The sequence below is a fragment of the Lepidochelys olivacea genome, assembly GCF_965140295.1.
Source record: "Lepidochelys olivacea isolate rLepOli2 genome assembly, chromosome: 2".
NCBI classification, from domain to species: domain Eukaryota; kingdom Metazoa; phylum Chordata; order Testudines; family Cheloniidae; genus Lepidochelys; species Lepidochelys olivacea.
The window spans coordinates 256921980-256942175 of NC_140412.1; the positions used below are offsets into that span (position 1 = coordinate 256921980).

At 43.7% G+C, this 20196-nt stretch overlaps 1 protein-coding gene across 1 annotated transcript in view; it reads left to right on the top strand.

Moving 5' to 3' along the window:
* Nucleotides 1-19230, top strand: part of EXOG (exo/endonuclease G) — a 31443-nt gene extending 12213 nt beyond the window's left edge. Inside the window, exon 6 of the mRNA XM_084620737.1 lies at nt 16082-19230. Within this exon, the coding sequence (XP_084476863.1) occupies nt 16082-16543 (462 nt within the window). The 3' untranslated portion in view covers nt 16544-19230. The remainder of the gene's footprint in view (nt 1-16081) is intronic.
* The last annotated feature ends 966 nt before the right edge of the window (nt 19231-20196 follow it).

The following is a 20196-nucleotide window of genomic DNA, read 5'->3' on the forward strand; positions in this document are numbered from 1 at the left end:
TGTATCAGTTTTGGTCTTAATACAAGCTATGAAGTGAAGTTGGATCTTATATGAGTCTGGGATAGGAAATGGCAAAGTGATGGTCACATTTATAAACCCTCTGTAGTAAATTACCTTTTTCCAGAATGAGGTACAGTGGATAGATTCCTTTGCAACTTAACACTTTGTCATGAATTTTTTTATTATATTCCCAAACTAGCATATATTTAGTTTGAGGGTGGGAGTAATTTAATTAGTTTTACTATTTGAATGATTTCAACTTAAAATCTTTATTTATGTATATGCATGATGGTTTATTTTAGCTGGTGTTTTGAATGTGTTTGTGAATTTTAGAAAGAATCACTATTAAATTTCACGAAAAAGGAAAGGGGATAGAAAATAACAGAAAACAAGCTAAATTTCAACCTAATGTGGTTATAATGTGGCTATAGTTCTACTGCTTCTAAAGGTTGTTTAAAGGAACATGCAGTCTTTTCAACTCGCAACCACTCAACTGTGTATTTGTTTGGTTATTTGCAGTAGCATGAATGCTAGATGCTTGTTGGCGCCTGATTCTCTTTGAAATTTGAGAAGGGACTCATAGACTCTTAATAGGAAGAACTTGCTATTTGCAAATGTGCTTTGTAGCATATGGATAAAGCCACTTGTGTTCAGGTGCTTTTAAAGGGTTCATTCCCTTATTGTAAATAAAATAGACACTGAAAATACCTAAAATTGCCCAGTTTTTGTCATTTTGAATATTGTTTGCAGTAGAGACTCTTCTGATCTCACTAGGAGTTTGTCCCTTGGGGAGCAAGACTTTGGAGTGTAGGAATTTTTTATTCACCAGTAAAAACTAATTCTCTCTCCTAAAACAGGGGGCATAATTTGCCAAATCACACATAAAAGTTCATTAAAAATAAATATCTAGAGTGAAATCTGTCCCCTGTGAAGTCAGTGGGAGTTTTGCCATTGACTTCATAGGCCAGGATTTCACCCCTTCAGCCAGGAACCCAAAGAATTTGCTACTGAGCAAGAACTGGCGGGTACCCTTTTAGCCATCTTTTGGTAGTGACCTGTGTTGTGTTCAGACCAGTGACCTAGAAATGGAAGGTTCAGTAATCCACAACCAGCCTCTAATCTCATTGTTTGTTTGATGTGGATGACATGGGAAAGTATCACTCATTTGAAGTTGTTGTTTAAAGAGAGAAACTGTAGTGTAGATTCAAGCACTGAAATTACATACCAAGGATCTAACAATGTAAATTCTACGGCTGGGCTACTCATATCTTTATGCTCCTCCACTGTTTTCTTTTGTGAAACAAAAGATGTGTAAGTACTAAAATGTGCATGTATGCATTAATCTATTTACTGGTCCACTCTTCAGTCTGTGTTTTCTTGTTCTTGGCTATTCAAATGGTGAAATATAGACCCACTGATGGCAAGGCTGGTGATTTTCTCATCATGGATATCCCCAAAACATTATTTTTAGATCACTTTAGAGCAGTGGTTCCAAAACTTAATTCGTGGCTTGTTCAGGATAAGCCCCTGGCAGGCCGCGAGACACTTTGTTTACCTGAGCGTCCTCAGGTACGGCCGCTCGCAGCTCCCAGTGACCATGGTTCGCCGTTCCCGGCCAATGGGAGCTGCAGGAAGCAGCGCGGGCTGGGCCATCGCTTCCCGCAGCTCCCACTGGCCGGTAACGGTGATCCGCGGCCACTGGGAGCTGCGAGCAGCCGTACCTGCTGACGCTCCATGTAAACAGAGTATCTTGTGGCCTGCCAGGGGCTTACCCTGAACAAGCCTCAAACCAAGTTTGGAAACCACTGCTATAGAGAAAAGTCAGAGCAGCAGCCATGGCATTGTTCCCAGTTCCTGCTCGGACTGCTGTACCATTTGTTGTTTAATTCCAGAAAGGGAATTAACCTCAAATTCCTTATATGCCAATGTTGGCTGAACTTGCTGTATCCCAAGATAAATTCTGTCAGCTCATCTGCCTCCAGTGGAGGCTTTTATTGCGAGGGATAGATTGATGATTGTGCTTGGTATTTGAGAGATACATTTGCAGAATATATATAGATATATAAAAAATGTAAAATAGAATACCAACAGGAAGAATCTGTTCTGTGTCACTGGAGAGGCAGATGCAGGTTTTTCATCTTTGTCCAGAGCAAATCAAAATGACATTGTCTTCTTTTATATATTACTATTCTCCAGCGAACGTCAGTTTAGTGATTTTCCTCTGTTGGCAGATTGTTGGTTTTAAATGAGACTTATACCGTAATTTTATTGCATCACACTCCTCTCTCCACCCTTCGCTCACAATGAAATGATACTAAATCATAACAAACTTTTTCAGAAATTGTTGTAAAAAGAAAGCACAATTGAGATCTTGTTTATTTCAGGGAAGACATTTTGCTTGACACTTTTTTTAACAAAGTATTTAATAATTACTGGAAGTATTTATCTTTTAATGTTTAAAGATGTTGATTTAATGGAATTAATACTTTTTCCTAACACAAGACAGAAATCAACAATATGAGATGGGGTGCACACCAGTAACTGAGGGGTGGGTGGTTAAAACCCTAACAGCACCTTTTCAAGTGTGTGATGGTGATGTAAAGATGACTGAAGACCCTCTCAAAGGTTTTTATTAATCTCTTTAATCTAGATATTACAAGGGAAAAGAACCTGCAACACAGAAGGAAGCAAACTTTGGTGCCATTATTAGCACTCCAGATATGCTGAGTACTATAGAGACAAGTAGCAGACACAGTTTCTACCCCAAAAGGTGTAGAAAGGGCCAGGATCTCAGAATCTAAGGGCCAGGATCTCAGCTTAAATGTGCATAGCTCCCTCAGCCGCTAAATTTGGACAAGATGAATAAATGAAAATAATTTAAACACTGCGGAGGTAAAAAGGAAGACAGAGGTTACACAATAGGCTTATGTGGTTGCTTTCATTTAGCAATGCACGCATCTGGAAGGCTAGCTGTGGTTGGTTTTTTTTTTAAACATATTAAAGTTATTATAGGGGAAGTTGCAGTGACTGCTATATTTAGATTGCCTAACACTGAATGAGGCACAATTTCTCTGGAAAAAATAATATGTGATCATTTATTAAAGACTGTATTATACTCTGTATGTACAAGGAGGCTGACTTATGTAGAGCGGATTCAGAAATTTTCAACAAAACGTTTTTTTATTGGAAAATTATTTGTCAAAACTGAGCTGTAGCTCCCCCCCACCCCCCGTACCAATGCTTATTTAATTATACCAAGTGGCACCACTCCAATTGGAGAGATTGAGAAAGAGACCAGCTCTATAGTCCCGGGGTTCGGCCACTCATCTGGGATGTGGGAGACCCAGGTACCTAGTCTGAACCAAGCTATTGGCTATTCCGAGGTGGGTTTCTCTCTCCCTCAACCTTAACATTTTTTTAGCATAGTTCTTCTGCATGTGATATCTTTTCTGTATTACTCAGGAAAAACAAATGCTGAATACGTTATAAGCAAAATAAAAAGAGCCCTTGGAACAGGACCGCATTCAAACTCCTCACTCCCTCATAATGCCATGTGACAGAGCCCTATCAACTAGGGAAACTCGGGCTATAAGAACAGAATTAACGCTCTAATAGGGCCAATAGCAACACGAGTGCAAAAGGACAATGGGACTGGAATGGAGAGCATAAGCGATGTTCAGGGCACTCAAGGCCAGGAGAAAATGCACTAACAGCAAGGAGGATTCCAGAAAGCTTGTTTCTATAAGGAATCCTGGATCAAATTATGATAAAGCTCTACTGAGTTAATTCTGGGGTAATATCAATAGGAATGATGTTATCTAAAGCAAGACATCTAATGGACCTGGTCAGCATAGTCTTTGAAGTTATCAGTAAAGCAAATCAAGTGTCTTCTCTGAGGCACTGGAGCAGAGGAGGCCATAGGCTGACTCTAGAGCAAGAGGGAGGATGTGTCTGAAGATTCAGGGGACGGCATTGCAGATGATTTGGAGATTTAACTGACCACTTAATTTTGCTATTCCTGGACCTTGATGGCATTGTAGACTTAAGTAGCAGGAGAGTTGACTCTGTTTCCAAGAGATACTGGATTACGGATTTCCTGCTATCCCACAGTTGTTCTATAGAGAGAGCTTCAAAACACACATACCCAGGGAAGGGTTACTGTAGTGCAGATGACAGGTTTCAGAGTAGCAGCCGTGTTAGTCTGTTTCACAAAAGAAAAGGAGTACTTGTGGCACCTTAGAGACTAACAAATTTATTTGAGCATAGGCTTTCGTGAGCTACAGCTCGCTTCATTGGATGCATTTCCACTGCATGCATCCGGTGAAGTGAGCTGTAGCTCACAAAAGCTTGTGCTCAGATAAATGTGTTAGTCTCTAAGGTGCCACAAGTACTCCTTTTCTGAAGTGCAGATGAAATTTCTGTAGTTATTGTTTTAATGTATTTGACAATATTGCCTGATGCAGGGAAAGTGTACAGGACTGGTTAATGCGTATTGGCAGCTAAGTCCTGATGGAATTTGATTTTTATTGACCATGTCCTGCAGAAATCTCGGGTAATTGCCAACTCAGAGCTGGAGCTCCCTGTAATGAAAGCCCACTGCCTTTCGCTAATTTTGTTTACCGTGGTTTTGCATTTTCTCATCACTAGATGGCACAGTGCAACTTTTCAGACATCATGATTGCTTTTCGTGCTTGCTTATTACTACCTTATTGGAGGAGACTTGCTTTCTCTTCTTGAATTCACTGGGCAGCTGTAGCCCTTTTAATTGGGTTGGATGTAGAATAAAAATACAGTAAAGCTTGTGTTGAAAACTACAAGTATGTATCCTTTTAAAAAGCTAGCAGAGGGTTCTGTTGTATCTTTAAAGCGCAGCCTGCATTGGGGCTAGTGTGAAGGTGCTTTGTGCCTGTGGGAGTCCTGAGAGGCATTGTTCCTAAAACAGGCCCTCAGAAATGCAGCGGGTGCAGTGTCTGCTGGATGCTGCTGGGGAGAGGCAGGGCTAGCACTGACATTACTGCTACCCAGGACCGGCCCTTTGGTTTCCTGATTTGTGGTGTTATGCCCAGTCCTCACATTGGGCAGGTCCTTATGCACCTATGCAGGAGTTGGGTAACCTTGCTTACACAGTGCAAGAATGATTTTTCCATTATATGTTGAGAAATTCGTAAGCTGTTGTTATTTGGGAAATGCAAGATATATATTTTCTTTGTCTTTTTAGTTTAACTCCTGTCCCTGCCCCTCTCTGTCCTGTTTAAAAAAAGAAAAGGAGGACTTATGGCACCTTAGAGACTAACCAATTTATTTGAGCATGAGCTTTCGTGAGCTACAGCTCACTTCATCGGATGCATGCTGTGGAAAATACAGAAGATGTTTATATACACACAAACCATGAAAAAATGGGTGTTTACTACTACAAAAGGTTTTCTCTCCCCCTACCCCAGTGTCCTGCTGGTAATAGCTTATCTAAAGTGATCACTCTCCTTACAATGTGTATGATAATCAAAGTGGGCCATTTCCAGCACAAATCCAGGTTTTCTCCCCCCCTCCCCCAATGCATTATTAAGGATCTACAACCTATCCTGAAGGATGACCCAACACTCTCACAAATCTTGGGAGACAGGCCAGTCGTTGCCTACAGACAGCCCCGCAACCTGAAGCAAACACTCACCAGCAACCACATACCACACAACAGAACCACTAACCCAGGAACCTATCCTTGCAACAAAGCCCGTTGCCAACTGTGCCCACATATCTATTCAGGGGACACCATCACAGGGCCTAATCACATCAGCCACACTATCAGAGGCTTGTTCACCTGCACATCTACCAATGTGATATATGCTATCATGTGCCATCAATGCCCCTCTGCCATGTACATTGGTCAAACTGGACAGTCTCTACGTAAAAGAATAAATGGACACAAATCAGATGTCATGAATTATTACATTCATAAACCAGTCGGAGAACACTTCAATCTGTCTGGTCACGCGATTACAGACATGAAAGTTGCAATATTACAACAAAAAAACTTCAAAACCAGACTCCAGCGAGAGCCTGTTGAATTGGAATTCATTTGCAAATTGGATACAATTAACTTAGGCTTGAATAGAGACTGGGAGTGGCTAAGTCATTATGCAAGGTAACCTATTTCCCCTTGTTCCCCCTCCCCCCCCGTTCCTCAGACGTTCTTGTTAAACCCTGGATTTGTGCTGGAAATGGCCCACCTTGATTATCATACACATTGTAAGGAGAGTGATCACTTTAGATAAGCTGTTACCAGCAGGAGAGTGGGGTAGGGGGAGAGAAAACCTTTTGTAGTGGTAAACACCCATTTTTTCATGGTTTGTATGTATAAAAACATCTTTTGTATTTTCCACAGTATGCATCCGATGAAGTGAGCTGTAGCTCACGAAAGCTTATGCTCAAATAAATTGGTTAGACTCTAAGGTGCCACAAGTCCTCCTTTTCTTTTTGAGAATACAGACTAACACAGCTGTAACTCTGAAACCTGTCCTGTTTAAATCCATTCTAAAATTTGGAGCAGTTTTAGCATGAGCATTGGTAAGCTCTTGTGGCCTTGGAGAAAAGCCTATAGGACTTCAAAGAAAAATAGTTAAAACCTGACCCATCACTTACTTAAACAAAGCAGAGAGAGAAGATGACTACGTGTGATGGGCGATGTGAGAACAAGGGGAAATCAGATGTTGTGGGAAAGCAGGTATACGCTTTAAAACGAGCTGCAACCATAAAAGGATTTGGGCTAAGAGGGCTCTGTTGTGCTAATTGCCAACATACTGTGCTGCTGAGAAGAGAGGCTTCCCTTTACAGGGGGGTGGCCAAATAAGGTCTTTTGAGCTGTGTTCGAGGAAAGGCAGAGTCAGGTGTACGCACCCAAATGATAGTGGAACATGGGAAAGACTTGTCAGCAATGTGAAAAGACAAGACTATATTACTCACTTTTGTCAACAAAATAGTGGAGGTGTACACGTTGAAATGTTCCTCCTGCTGATATAACTCCCCTGCTATGCTGATGTAAAAGCACCTCAGTGAGAGGCGTAAGGCTTAAGTCAGTGTAGTTAAGGCGAAGCAGTGTGTGTGTAGACACTGCATTCTTTATATCAGCCATTGGCTGTCCTTGTCAGTTTTACGGCTCCAGTGGACCCGTGAAATTGACAAGAAAGTTGGCTCCAGAGCCGCATTGCTGCCTGGTCTCTGCTCCAAGCCAGGCTGCCACCCAGGCTTGCCACTGGGAGCCCTGCTGCCCCCTAGTGTCCTAGTTCCTCACTCCCCGCTGGGAGCACAGCAGCTGACTGGACTCTGGGTGCGGATCTCCCTGCTGGACACAAGAAGCCCCAGGTGTCTTCCCTGCTCCCAGCAGGGAGTGCAGAGATAAGAAGCTACATGTGGCTGCCACTCCACTCCTGGCTGGGAGTGCAGTGGTGAGGAGCCCCGGGTGGCTTCCCCCCACTTTCCGGCTGGCAGCAGGGAGGCAAGAAGCCCAGAGGAACAGCTGAGCTCCTGGTAGGGAGATGCGTGGAGCTGAGAGCCCTGACTCTCAGTCACCCACACTGCCCCTCTTCAGTCAGTGGAAGCGCTCCTGGTGAGGACACGCACCACTGACGGAGAGTAATGTGGACATCAGCCACTGCAGTAATTTATGTTAGTGGTGTTCTCGTCCATCTTCCCCGTGGAAGGAAAAGGCCTGGGTAGGGACCGTCGAATCGTGGAAGTCAACGAATGGCTACGCAGGTGGTGTCGGAGAGAAGGCTTTGGATTCTTTGACCATGGGATGGTGTTCCATGAAGGAGGAGTGCTGGGCAGAGACGGGCTCCACCTTACGAAGAGAAGGAAGAGCATCTTTGCGAGCAGGCTGGCTAACCTAGTGAGGAAGGCTTTAAACTAGGTTCACCGGGGGAAGGAGACCAAAACCCTGAGGTAAGTGGGAAAGCAGGATACTGGGAGGAAGCACAGGCAGGAATGTCTGTGAGGGGAGGGCTCCTGCCTCATACTGAGAATGAGGGGCGATCAGCAGGTTATCTCAAGTGCTTATATACGAATGCACAAAGCCTTGGAAACAAGCAGGGAGAACTGGAGGTCCTGGTGATGTCAAGGAATTATGACGTGATTGGAATAACAGAGACTTGGTGGGATAACTCACATGACTGGAGTACTGTCATGGATGGTTATAAACTGTTCAGGAAGGACAGGCAGGGCAGAAAAGGTGGGGGAGTAGCACTGTATGTAAGGGAGCAGTATGACTGCTCAGAGCTCCGGTACGAAACTGCAGAAAAACCTGAGTGTCTCTGGATTAAGTTGAGAAGTGTGTGCAACAAGAGTGATGTAGTGGTGGGAGTCTGCTATAGACCACCGGACCAGGGGGATGAGGTGGATGAGGCTTTCTTCCGGCAGCTCGCAGAAGCTACTAAATCGCACACCCTGGTTCTCATGGGTGACTTTAATTTTCCTGATATCTGCTGGGAGAGCAATACAGTGGTGCATAGTCAATCCAGGAAGTTTTTGGATAGCGTAGGGGACAATTTCCTGGTGCAAGTGCTAGAGGAGCCAACTGGGGAGGAGCTTTTCTTGACCTGCTGCTCACAAACCGGGAAGAATTAGTAGGGGAAGCAAAAGTGGATGGGAATCTGGGAGGCAGTGACCATGAGTTGGTTGAGTTCAGGATCCTGACACAGGGAAGAAAGCTAAGCAGCAGGATACGGTCCCTGGACTTCAGGAAAGCAGACTTCGACTCCCTCAGGGAACAGAAGGGTAGGATCCCCTGGGGGACTAACATGAAGGGGAAAGGAGTCCAGGAGAGCTGGCTATATTTCAAGGAATCCCTGTTGAGGTTACAGGGACAAACCATCCCGATGTGTCGAAAGAATAGTAAATATGGCAGGCGACCAGCTTGGCTTAACGGTGAAATCCTAGCGGATCTTAAACATAAAAAAGAAGCTTACAAGAAGTGGAAGGTTGGACATATGACCAGGGAAGAGTATAAAAATATTGCTCGGGCATGTAGGAATGAAATCAGGAGGGCCAAATCGCACCTGGAGCTGCAGCCAGCGAGAGATGTTAAGAGTAACAAGAAGGGTTTCTTCAGGTATGTTGGCAACAAGAAGAAAGCCAAGGAAATTGTGGGCCCCTTACTGAATGAGGGAGGCAACCTAGTGACAGAGGATGTGGAAAAAGCTAATGTACTCAATGCTTTTTTTGCCTCTGTCTTCACGAACAAGGTCAGCTCCCAGACTGCTGCGCTGGGCATCACAACATGGGGAATAGATGGCCAGCCCTCTGTGGAGAAAGAGGTGGTTAGGGGCTATTTAGAAAAGCTGGACATGCACAAGTCCATGGGGCCGGACGAATGGCATCCGAGAGTGCTAAAGGAATTGGCAGCTGTGATTGCAGAGCCATTGGCCATTATCTTTGAAAACTCGTGGCGAACGGGGGAAGTCCCGGATGACTGGAAAAAGGCTAATGTAGTGCCAATATTTAAAAAAGGGAAGAAGGAGGATCCTGGGAACTACAGGCCAGTCAGCCTCACCTCAGTCCCCAGAAAAATCATGGAGCAGGTCCTCAAAGAATCAATCCTGAAGCACTTGCATGAGAGGAAAGTGATCAGGAACAGTCAGCATGGATTCACCAAGGGAAGGTCATGCCTGACTAATCTAATCGCCTTCTATGATGAGATTACTGGTTCTGTGGATGAAGGGAAAGCAGTGGATGTATTGTTTCTTGACTTTAGCAAAGCTTTTGACACGGTCTCCCACAGTATTCTTGTCAGCAAGTTAAAGAAGTATGGGCTGGATGAATGCACTATAAGGTGGGTAGAAAGTTGGCTAGATTGTCGGGCTCAACGGGTAGTGATCAATGGCTCCATGTCTAGTTGGCAGCCGGTGTCAAGTGGAGTGCCCCAGGGGTCGGTCCTGGGGCCGGTTTTGTTCAATATCTTCATAAATGATCTGGAGGATGGTGTGGATTGCACTCTCAGCAAATTTGCGGATGATACTAAACTGGGAGGAGTGGTAGATACGCTGGAGGGCAGGGTTAGGATATAGAGGGACCAAGACAAATTGGAGGATTGGGCCAAAAGAAATCTGATGAGGTTCAATAAGGATAAGTGCAGGGTCCTGCACTTAGGACGGAAGAACCCACTGCACAGCTAAAGACTAGGGACCGAATGGCTAGGCAGCAGTTCTGCTGAAAAGGACCTAGGGGTGACAGTGGACGAGAAGCTGGATATGTGCCAGCAGTGTGCCCTTGTTGCCAAGAAGGCCAATGGCATTTTGGGATGTATAAGTAGGGGCATAGAGAGTGATCGTCCCCCTCTATTCGACATTGGTGAGGCCTCATCTGGAGTACTGTGTCCAGTTTTGGGCCCCACACTACAAGAAGGATGTGGATAAATTGGAAAGAGTCCAGCGAAGGGCAACAAAAATGATTAGGGGTCTGGAACACATGAGTTATGAGGAGAGGCTGAGGGAACTGGGATTGTTTAGTCTGCAGAAGAGAAGAATGAGGGGGGATTTGATAGCTGCTTTCATCTACCTGAGAGGTGGTTCCAGAGAGGATGGTTCTAGACTCTTCTCAGTGGTAGAAGAGGACAGGACAAGGAGTAATGGTCTCAAGTTGCAGTGGGGGAGGTTTAGGTTGGGTATTAGGAAAAACTTTTTCACTAGGAGGGTGGTGAAACACTGGAATGCGTTACCTAGGGAGGTGGTAGAATCTCCTTCCTTAGAAGTTTTTAAGGTCAGGCTTGACAAAGCCCTGGCTGGGATGATTTAATTGGGGATTGGTCCTGCTTTGAGCAGGGGGTTGGACTAGATGACCTCCTGAGGTCCCTTCCAACCCTGATATTCTATGATTCTATGATCCCTGTTGCTGGGGGGAAGAGGCATTGTCCAGCTGTGCTCCCAATGTAGGTATGCCAATGTAGGTATGCCACAAGTTGCAGAACAAGGCCTGTCGCCCATGTCGCAGGGCTATACTCGCCATGGCTGAAATGCTGAAGAAATGCTCTTTATTGATTCCAGTCATTGGGTTGGAAGGGGGGGTTACAGGGAAACCCATGTAACGGAGGGTATGGTTTTGGAAGGCACAATGCAGATAAGTGGCACACATTACTGTGGCTCTTTATTGAAAGCCTCATGGAGATGCAGAGCCCCTTGCTGCGCTCTTCTTATTGTCCTGGTATCTGGCTGCTCAAAATTAGCTGCTAACCTATCTGCCTACACACCCGACCCTGGCGAATTTTTTTTCCCTTTGTGTCATAGATATTATGGAGCACACAGCATGTAACAATAACAGTGGGGATATTGCTTTCACTGAGGTCTAACCTGGTAAGCAAATTGCACCAGCAATCCTTTAAGCATTCCAAGGCACATTCCAGCACCGTTCTGCACTTGCTCAGACTATTGTTGAACCACTCCTTACTGCTGTCCAGATGACCAGTGTACAACTTCATGAGCCATGGGAGCAAGTGGCAGGCTTGTTCTCCCAGATCACGATTGGCATTTCAATGTCATCGGTAGTTACTTTGTGGTCTGGAAAGAAAGTCCCTGCTTGCAGCTTTTTGAACAGACCTGTTTTCTTAAAGATGCACTCATGCACCTTTCCTGACCATCCCACACTGATGTTGGTGAAACACCCCCTGTGAACCACCAGCACTTGCAACATCATTGAAAAGTATCCCTTGTGGTTTATGTACTCTTTGGCAAGGTGGTCTGGTGCCAAGATAGGGATATATGTGCCATCTGTTGCCCCACTACAGTTAGGGAACCCCATCACAACAAAACCATCAGCTATGTCCTGCACATTGCCCAGAGTCACTATCCTTCTTAGCAGAAGTTGATTTATGGCCCTGCACTCTTGGATTACAACAGCTCCCACGGTGGATTTACCAACTCCGAATTGATTCACCACTGACGGGGAACAGTCTGGCGTTGCAATCTTCCATAGAGCGATCGCCACTCGCTTCTTCACTGTCAGAGTAGCTCTCATTTTAGTGTTGCTGCACTTCAGGGCTGGGGAAAGCTCTGCACAAAGTTCCTGGAAGGTGGCCTTCCGCATTCAAAAGTTCTGCAGCCACTGGTCATCATCCCATAACGATGTGGTCCCACCAGTCACTGCTTGTTTCCTGGGACCAGAAACTGAGTTTCACCGTGTTCAGTTGATGTGCGACTGCCAGCAGCAACCAGGAATTGTTTTGTTCTATGGCTTGCGGCATGGCTGCATGCATGACAGTGCAATGTTCCGCGCTGCTGCTCCTGTCTCGGCTCTGGAAATACTGAGGATAAGGTGCGAGGTGTTTGTAATGCCCACAGCAAGAGCACACAACTGAGCAGGTCCATGCTTCTCGAGCTATTGCGTATGCGCTGCTAAAACCTTTGAAAAAAGGTGCGAAAAAAACATGGGTTGTTTGCCATTGGTGTCAGGGGAGGGAGGAAAGTGCATCGTGGGAGGCCGAAGCCCCATGTTGTCATTCCCCTCCCGCCTCTGTGACAATGCTCTGGTTCCATGAGGCTTTGCAAGCCCTTCCCAAGACCCCATGTGGCTATTTGCACCATGGGATTGCTACCCACAGTGCACTGCTCTGTGCATCAGTGCAAGTACTGCTAGTGAGCGTGGTGTGGACACACATGATTGACTTAATGTGGAGGCTTGATGGCGACTTAACTTTATAATGTAGACATGCCCTGTGATTCTGACTGTTGCTGCAGTTACAAAGAAGCTCCACAAGGTGGTGCTAGAAAATGAACTGATCGTGTGCTCTTCTATTATTCCTGTTCAAACTGTGCTCTCTCTGCAGAACCATACTTGACCCCACTTGCTGACTATTCAGCTGTGCATATGTGTATTGGGCAACCTATAGAACCGTACATAGTATTCTTTTACAGCCTCTTTCCTATAAAGGCAAGCAATAGGTGTGTATGACAGTGGAGGTACTTGAGCAGAATGGGGTAATGATGGAGGTAGGTAAGCTTCTTGTTACGTTTTTCAACCAATCGTTTTTATTATACAGTGCAGTATATATGCACAGCATTTTACAAGCAAATACCACTAGTATCGGCCATCATGCAAAGTCATGTATTGTGTGCATATTGAATTAAACCCCAGTGTATTAACATTGCCATTATGGCTCACTCTAACAGTCACACTCTGTCGTTGTAACATTCACTGTTGGGTCACTTTTACTGCCAATAGTACCTGCAATACAAGACTGTACGGTCAGTATAGGCTTTATACTCCAGAAGACTTTTCTTATAAAGAAACATATTTGCAAGAACATGCATCCCCTCCCCCCAACTCTCCCTAAAAAAGGGTGTTTACAAACTGCTGGAAAGGGCTGGGATAGAATCTTTACACCTGTTCTGGGTAGCGTAAGAGGACTGTTTTGGACTATGCTGAAACCTGTCACAGGACAAAATTCATTGGAACAGTGTTTTACTTGCTGTGGGTCAAATTCACACCTATGCACAGGGCTAGCGCAAAGCCTGTGTACCACTTCAGTTTCCCTGGAACCCACAAAGCAGTGCATAGGCCTCATGCTGGTCACTTCCTGCAAAGGATTGAATTTCACCTCGAATGAGCAACACTGTTCATTTTACAATTCAATTTGAATACATCAGATAAAGCACTAGGTTTGGGGGCAGTGGTAATTTTTAGTATAGATTTTAAAATTACCAGCACATCAATCACTTTTGATTAAGCTCTCTGTGCCTGGGAGCTGTCAGCCTGGCTTCACAGACTCTAAATGCTAAATGCAAAGTGATTTGAAGCTTAAGAGCTCCGACTCTCTAGGATCAAGACACCTATCCTCATTGAAAGGGAATTTAGCGTAAGGTATTTTGGGGATTGCTTTTCCTGGCACTGTCTTCATGACTTATATGGATAGGGAGGGTTTTATTTGGGAAAGGGTTGGGGGCAAAGGGAAGATTATTTGTAGACTGCAGTATGTCTTCACCTGCTGATAAGTTGTTATTAGGAAACCCTCTAAAGAGGGGAGGAATGCTTGCTGTTATGATGATGTTGATAATGTAAACTAAAGAAAATTGAGATCATGATCCGTATGGAGAGATACGGAGAGAACAATAGGGAAGTTGTTGCCAAGTAACTGCACCAAAAATGAAAACTGTAGTTATGATTTCCATTTCCTTTCTCCTAAGGGCAGGGTGGTTTCTTTCTAACTGCTTGGGCTTTAAGGGTTTTAATTATTGCAACAGGATGTGAAGAACTATTCAAACACTAAAGGAATCCACCACAGTGCTAGTAGAAACCTAAATGAGTTAAATATTGGAACAGACTGATCTGAACTTTGAATACTTCAGTAGCCATTGGCAAGGTTGGGTTTTAAAAATGCATTAACTTGTGCAAAAGTGCTCAATACTATCCCACTAAAATATATTGAGATGATGATTATCCTGTAACTGAATTATACTGAATATCTGTAGAGCCAAAGTACATTTCAACCATTACCTTGACTTAAAAATGCTTGTAATTAATTGAATCAATCACAGCAGTGACACAGATAGATAAAATAGGACTCCGAAGAAAGCGGCCATGCCACAAAGATGTAAAGAAATGAAAATGTGCTGCCAGGGTCTTTGTCTTTGCATATGTTATAAACCAAGAATACAGTGTTTCACTTCTGGATTTTGTGCACGCAGCCAGACAGCCTCATAGTTCATGGTAAATAATCTACCTCATTTTCTTGTTTGCCATTTCTAATTGTGTTTTTAAAATATAATTATATAAAAAGGGTTAAACAGAACTCAAGTCTTCTAGACATAAGCCTCGCTGTACTTTGTTGACTGACTGTGTGTTCTGTCCACATGCCAGATAAACATCGTAGCAAATAAAAGGATCCTAGTAAAATGCCCACCTGAACGAAATTCATTTGAATAGTTCATTTTCCTGGCAATGGGAACATTCAGTTTCTCATTGAATGGTGTCTCCTGCTAGATGGATACATGGCACAGGAAGGGCTCTCTGCTGTAAGGGTAGCCCTCTGTGTATGGGTGTGTGTGAGCATGTTACAGGCTTCAAATGAATTCAGAGCTCTGAGGTCACAAGCAGCAGAAGTTCACCCCAGCGTGCTTTAAAACTCCCATGTGTTTTTTGAAATGCCTTTTCCTGATTGCTCACCTTAGTGAGCACATCTTGGAGCACACCTTTTCTGTTTGCATTTGGCTGTCCAACCGTGCTGGCTGTACGAACAGAGAGCTACTAGACGCACTTCTGCCCAGATCAGGCAAGAAGTATTGGATCTCCTGGGCCTATGGGGAGAAGAGATTGTACAAGCACACCTAAGGAACAGCTGTAGAAACGTCGACAACTATGAGCAGATTGTATGGAGAATGTTGGCAAAGGGGCATGACAGAGATCAGCAACAGTACTGCATGAAAGCAAAGAAACTATGCCAGGCATACCAGATAGTTCTGGGGAGTGGAAATCTAAGTCCTGATTTGATCCTTTCTCCCTTTGCTTTGCTGGCTTGTGTTACATTAATTGAATTGTATTGTTGTATAAATGGGGTATTTACTAATGCTGTATCCTAGATTTTTGATGTTTCATATACAGTATACGAGATCCTCACTTTAAAAATAATCCACTCGGCATGGCTGATGGTAAAAAGGAAATAATCTGTACAGTTGGGAATACAGATCATCTGCTTCTGTAGATGTTTGTTGGCTCTGCAGTCAGACAGCAAGTTAGAATCCTCTGTTTTTAAGTTTAATGGAAAATCAGTTGTATAGGAGTTGCATTAGGATGTCAGGATGAGAGGGACCAATACAGTGTTCTGAAAAAAATCTTCAAACAACCACCAAACATCCGTGCAGCTTCCTCCAGTGTGTTCTCTGCCATGTTTCTGTGTCTGTGCTCACCAATGAGGATAGGGATTGTGTTGAGAGTTGCAAAGCAATTGATACAAAGGGAGCATACTGTAGTCCAGTATAGCTTTCATGATCTCCTTGCTGCTTAGTTATGCATTGTATGCTGATAGTAGCTCGTTTCCAGATGTAGTAGGATTAGGCCTAATTCCTGGTTCAGATGTGTATCTCTAATGTAATCGTTTTGTTGCTAGGTAATCGGCAAGGGCGATGTAGCTGTGCCATCACATCTCTACAAGGTGATTCTCGCCAGGAGAAGCAGAATATCCTCGGAGCCCCTGGTGCTGGGAGCCTTTGTGGTGCCCAACGATCCCATAGGCTTCAGTCACCAACTACCTGAATTTCAAGTGCATATTGAAGACCTGGAGAAAATGTCAGGATTGGTTTTCTTCCCGCAAGTGGACAAAACCAAAGATGTTAAAAATATCTGTGATGTAGACACCTGTAAACTGATGGGGTTTGATGAGTTTACGTTGTACATCACCGCCCGGAAAGTTCACAGTGCCAGAACACTGGACAGGCTGGAAAAGGTCATGTCAGAGTTTAGGGAAATGGGAATTGAGCCTGACGAATATCTTGTGAAGCTTTACAAGAAGAAGGAGGAGGAACTAGTGCAGCAAAAGCAAATGGACGCTAGAGAAGGGAGAGCTGGTTGAGTACACGGTTCAGAAAATACGTTTGGAAGGTTTTACTCTCAGAAAGGAGGCACATGCACACACTCAGTTTGGATTTCATGATTTGGCCATTTTTTAAAAAAAATGTGGAAACCATTAGAAGTTGAAGTTCAGGGTAATGTTCAGTCTCTTGTAACATGTTGTATGTATGATTTGCTACAGTACTGTGTGGGAAAGGAAAATGACCCTTTCCTGGCATGACTGGATTATGGGGCCTCTGAAAAAGGCTTTGTACTATTTTCTAAACAAGACGTCAGAATTGGGGTTTGTATGGAATCCCTTCTAGGAATATTATAAAAATAAACAGTGGACACCTTAGGAGTATAACTGGAACCTGTCTAAATGTAACTGACCCTACAGATGTATTTTAATACTAAGCTGTAGAATTAATGGTGTTACTGAGAGGTGGGGTTTTTTTGTTTTGTTTTTTTAATGAAAAAATGCTGACATGAAATTTTTCTTTTGTTTTTTGTTTTTTTTTAAATCCAGTAACGTTTATAAACCACTGTCTAGTCAGTGGCAAATCTCTCATTGACTTCAGTGAGGTCAGAATTTCTCCCATTAATTTTATTAAGTATAACAAAATGCATAGTACATCACAACACAATAAGCTACCTCACCTCACCTCTCCAGGTCCAAGTGACAGCAGAGTGCATGGCCTGGAATCCCCTTAGGGGACTTGGCAAACACAGAGCTCAGCAGGATCTTGGAGACACAGTGTATCCCCATGATTCCATTGGCAAGGGGATGGGGTAGGCAGACTGATCTGAGCTGTGGTCATCGGGGTTTAGGACGCGTCTTACCATCGAAACATAGCCGTCCGAAGGGCAGAAGCCTCACAGCTGTGTGTGTAAAGGAGGGTTCTTTTTGGAGGAAGCAGTTTGCTCCGCCCATCAGGATAGGCCATTCTCTCATGTTTGTTTCAGCATAAATGTAAATCTGCACTTACCCTATCTATTGGGTAATAGGGAAGCACATACTAGTAGAGGGAGGAGTCTGCTATTTTTGTGGATCCAGGCTTCTATTAGTTATTATCCACCCCTGCCTGGCAGGTGTGTGAAGTGGAAGTAGGAATTCAGGGACAGATTGTGGTTTAATTTCATTCCTAACAAGGAGGCCTATAAAATCCATAAACCATCCCCTCTGGTCTAGTAAAGTCATAGGGTGTGTCAGCCTCATGAGCAGCAAGTTCAAAGGCAGCAGGTATCCCCTTCAGTTTCTAGAGCTGCCATACCACCTAAAACCACACTGTGCAGAGAACCCTGTAAATTGTGACTCTGTTGCCAGTATAAAATTATACCAGCAACAGGAGCATAGCTGTAGCTCATACTTTTTTACGGGAGCAAGCTGCACAGAGCATCCACTCTATTTCAGCTCCTACTCCAAGTCTTACATACCCCCTTGAATTCCTGCAGGACCCGCTTAGCATGATTTTCATGTCAAAGGGCTCACCATGTGGAATCTAATCCCTCTAGGATTTTCAGTCACTGCTCCTGGATTCCCCTCTGAAGCATGCAGGAGTGGGGACCATAAGGCACAGGGTAAATAGCTAGTTCTGGCCTAGCAAAAACATATCCCTATCTGGTACAAACCGAAGAATACAATCATATGCATTTACTTTGCTCGTTTCACAAATTGAGGTGATAACTCTGGCTACTGTAACAAAGCTTATTCATAGTCCCTTACTGTCATGGGGATTTCCAAGTGAAACAGAAAATACAACACAAATAATGACATCTCTTGGCTTGTTTATTTCTAAACATAAATTACTACCTGATATGCTCTGAGCTATGTACAGCAGAGTTAGTGGCTATCAGTAGTTGTGTCAAAATTCCTCATGATTAGACTGTTAAATGCTAGTGCCTTAACTAGAGTTTCTGTACAATCCACATTAGTTTTCCATCCCTAGCCATCATCCACGTCTATCAAAATGCCCAGTTTTTGTTGGAGAGGTTATAAAATGGCTAATTGTGATAGAAACCAGTGGTGAAAAGTGCTAGCAGTGGTTTGCTTTGAGTCTCCCAGTGTGTTTTGGCCTCTAAGGCTAAAGTAAGAGAGTTGTAGGGTGGTGACATCTATACCATTTACAATCTGATACAATCATTTCCTGATATTTTCTTGACCTGCTGCTCTTCAGCATTCTCACAGACCTTGATTCAGAGCATGCAAGTTGGTAAACAATGTGTTTTCATTTGCTAATATGCAGAGACTAATAAAAGGAGAAACTGTTGTTCTCAAGTGGTCCTCTCAGCAGTGTACCTTCTACTTTTGGATTCAGTGCTACTCACTGCCAGTCCACCATCATTTCATTTTCATTTTGTGTTCATTTTGTCAGGGGTATGAAATGTAAATGCAATTCTGATATTTCGCCTTTAGGGGGCAGTTGAAATCTATAACAGATATTTGGCTACTGTCTGTTCCAGGTGCATATAAACTTTAAGGGGCTGAATGTTTTATGGAGGATACAACTGAAATAGCTGTAAATAACAGACACTTGGGCTTTGTTTCCCCCTATGCTAACAACTGCCTTTCCTGCTTGTAATGCAACTATAACCCCTTTTTAAAGAATTACGATTTCATTTATTACACTAGACAGCTGTGCACAGTGCAAACCCGTGACCTTCCCGGATGAAAAGGGTTGTGGAAATTACATACCTGTACTAGATTTACCAGTGGTGTTGATGTCTTCATTTTGTATGTCTGGCTCTAAGCCAAGTCCAGATTCTGCTTCTTTAAGAGTGTAATTGCAGATGAGTATGTTAACACTTTATATACTATGTGAATACTTGGTAATGCTGTTAATTTGTACCTGTCCGTGCAATGTACTGGGGGATATTTTTAAAACTGTTTTTATTTTTCTAGGTATTAGCTGAATGTGGTGTTAGTCCATATCCCAGTTGTGATTTGTATTACAATAGTGAAAAGAGGCTCCCAGCTGAGATCAGTCTTACTTGCTAGGTGCTATACAAATACATGGTAAGAGAGAGTCCCTGGCCCGAGTTTACACTGTAACGGATAAGGCAGACAAAGGCTAGGAGAGGAACCAAAAGCACAGAAAAGTGAAGTGATTTTCCCCATTTAAGCCTGTGTATTTAAAAAAACAGACGTGTCAGTTCTGTCTGTCTGCCCCAGTGTTTGTTGCCTGGCAGTGGAGCTGTGTGGGAATTATATATAAACCCCAAAGTGCTCTGTGGGTGACCTGACTCAGTGGGGAAGTAAGGAGCAATTTTGCTGTTATTTTTGAATGGTCGTCTGCAGTCACACAGCCACGCAGATCAGTAATCAGCGGGGATATAGGAAATGTTCATTTCTGTGCTTCACATCTATCTAATCAGCCCCACCTACACAGTTCTGGAGGAGCCAGGTCTTGTATGTTCGCTAATGGCCTGTGCAATTAATGGAGTATCCGCTGTTGCCGTAAGTCGGATTCAAACACTGAACAGTGGCTCAGAGTACGTACCTAAAAATAGCTGAAGTGTGTATTTTGAATCTCTGGTTAAGTATGTGGTGTTGGTGTTCACTGTATATATATAAGTAAAACCCTGCTCTCCCACGTAGTGAAATAGGGCAGCAATGCAAGCACGCATTCGATTATGCCCTTCATGCAGCCTTGTCAGGGCACTTTCCCACCCACC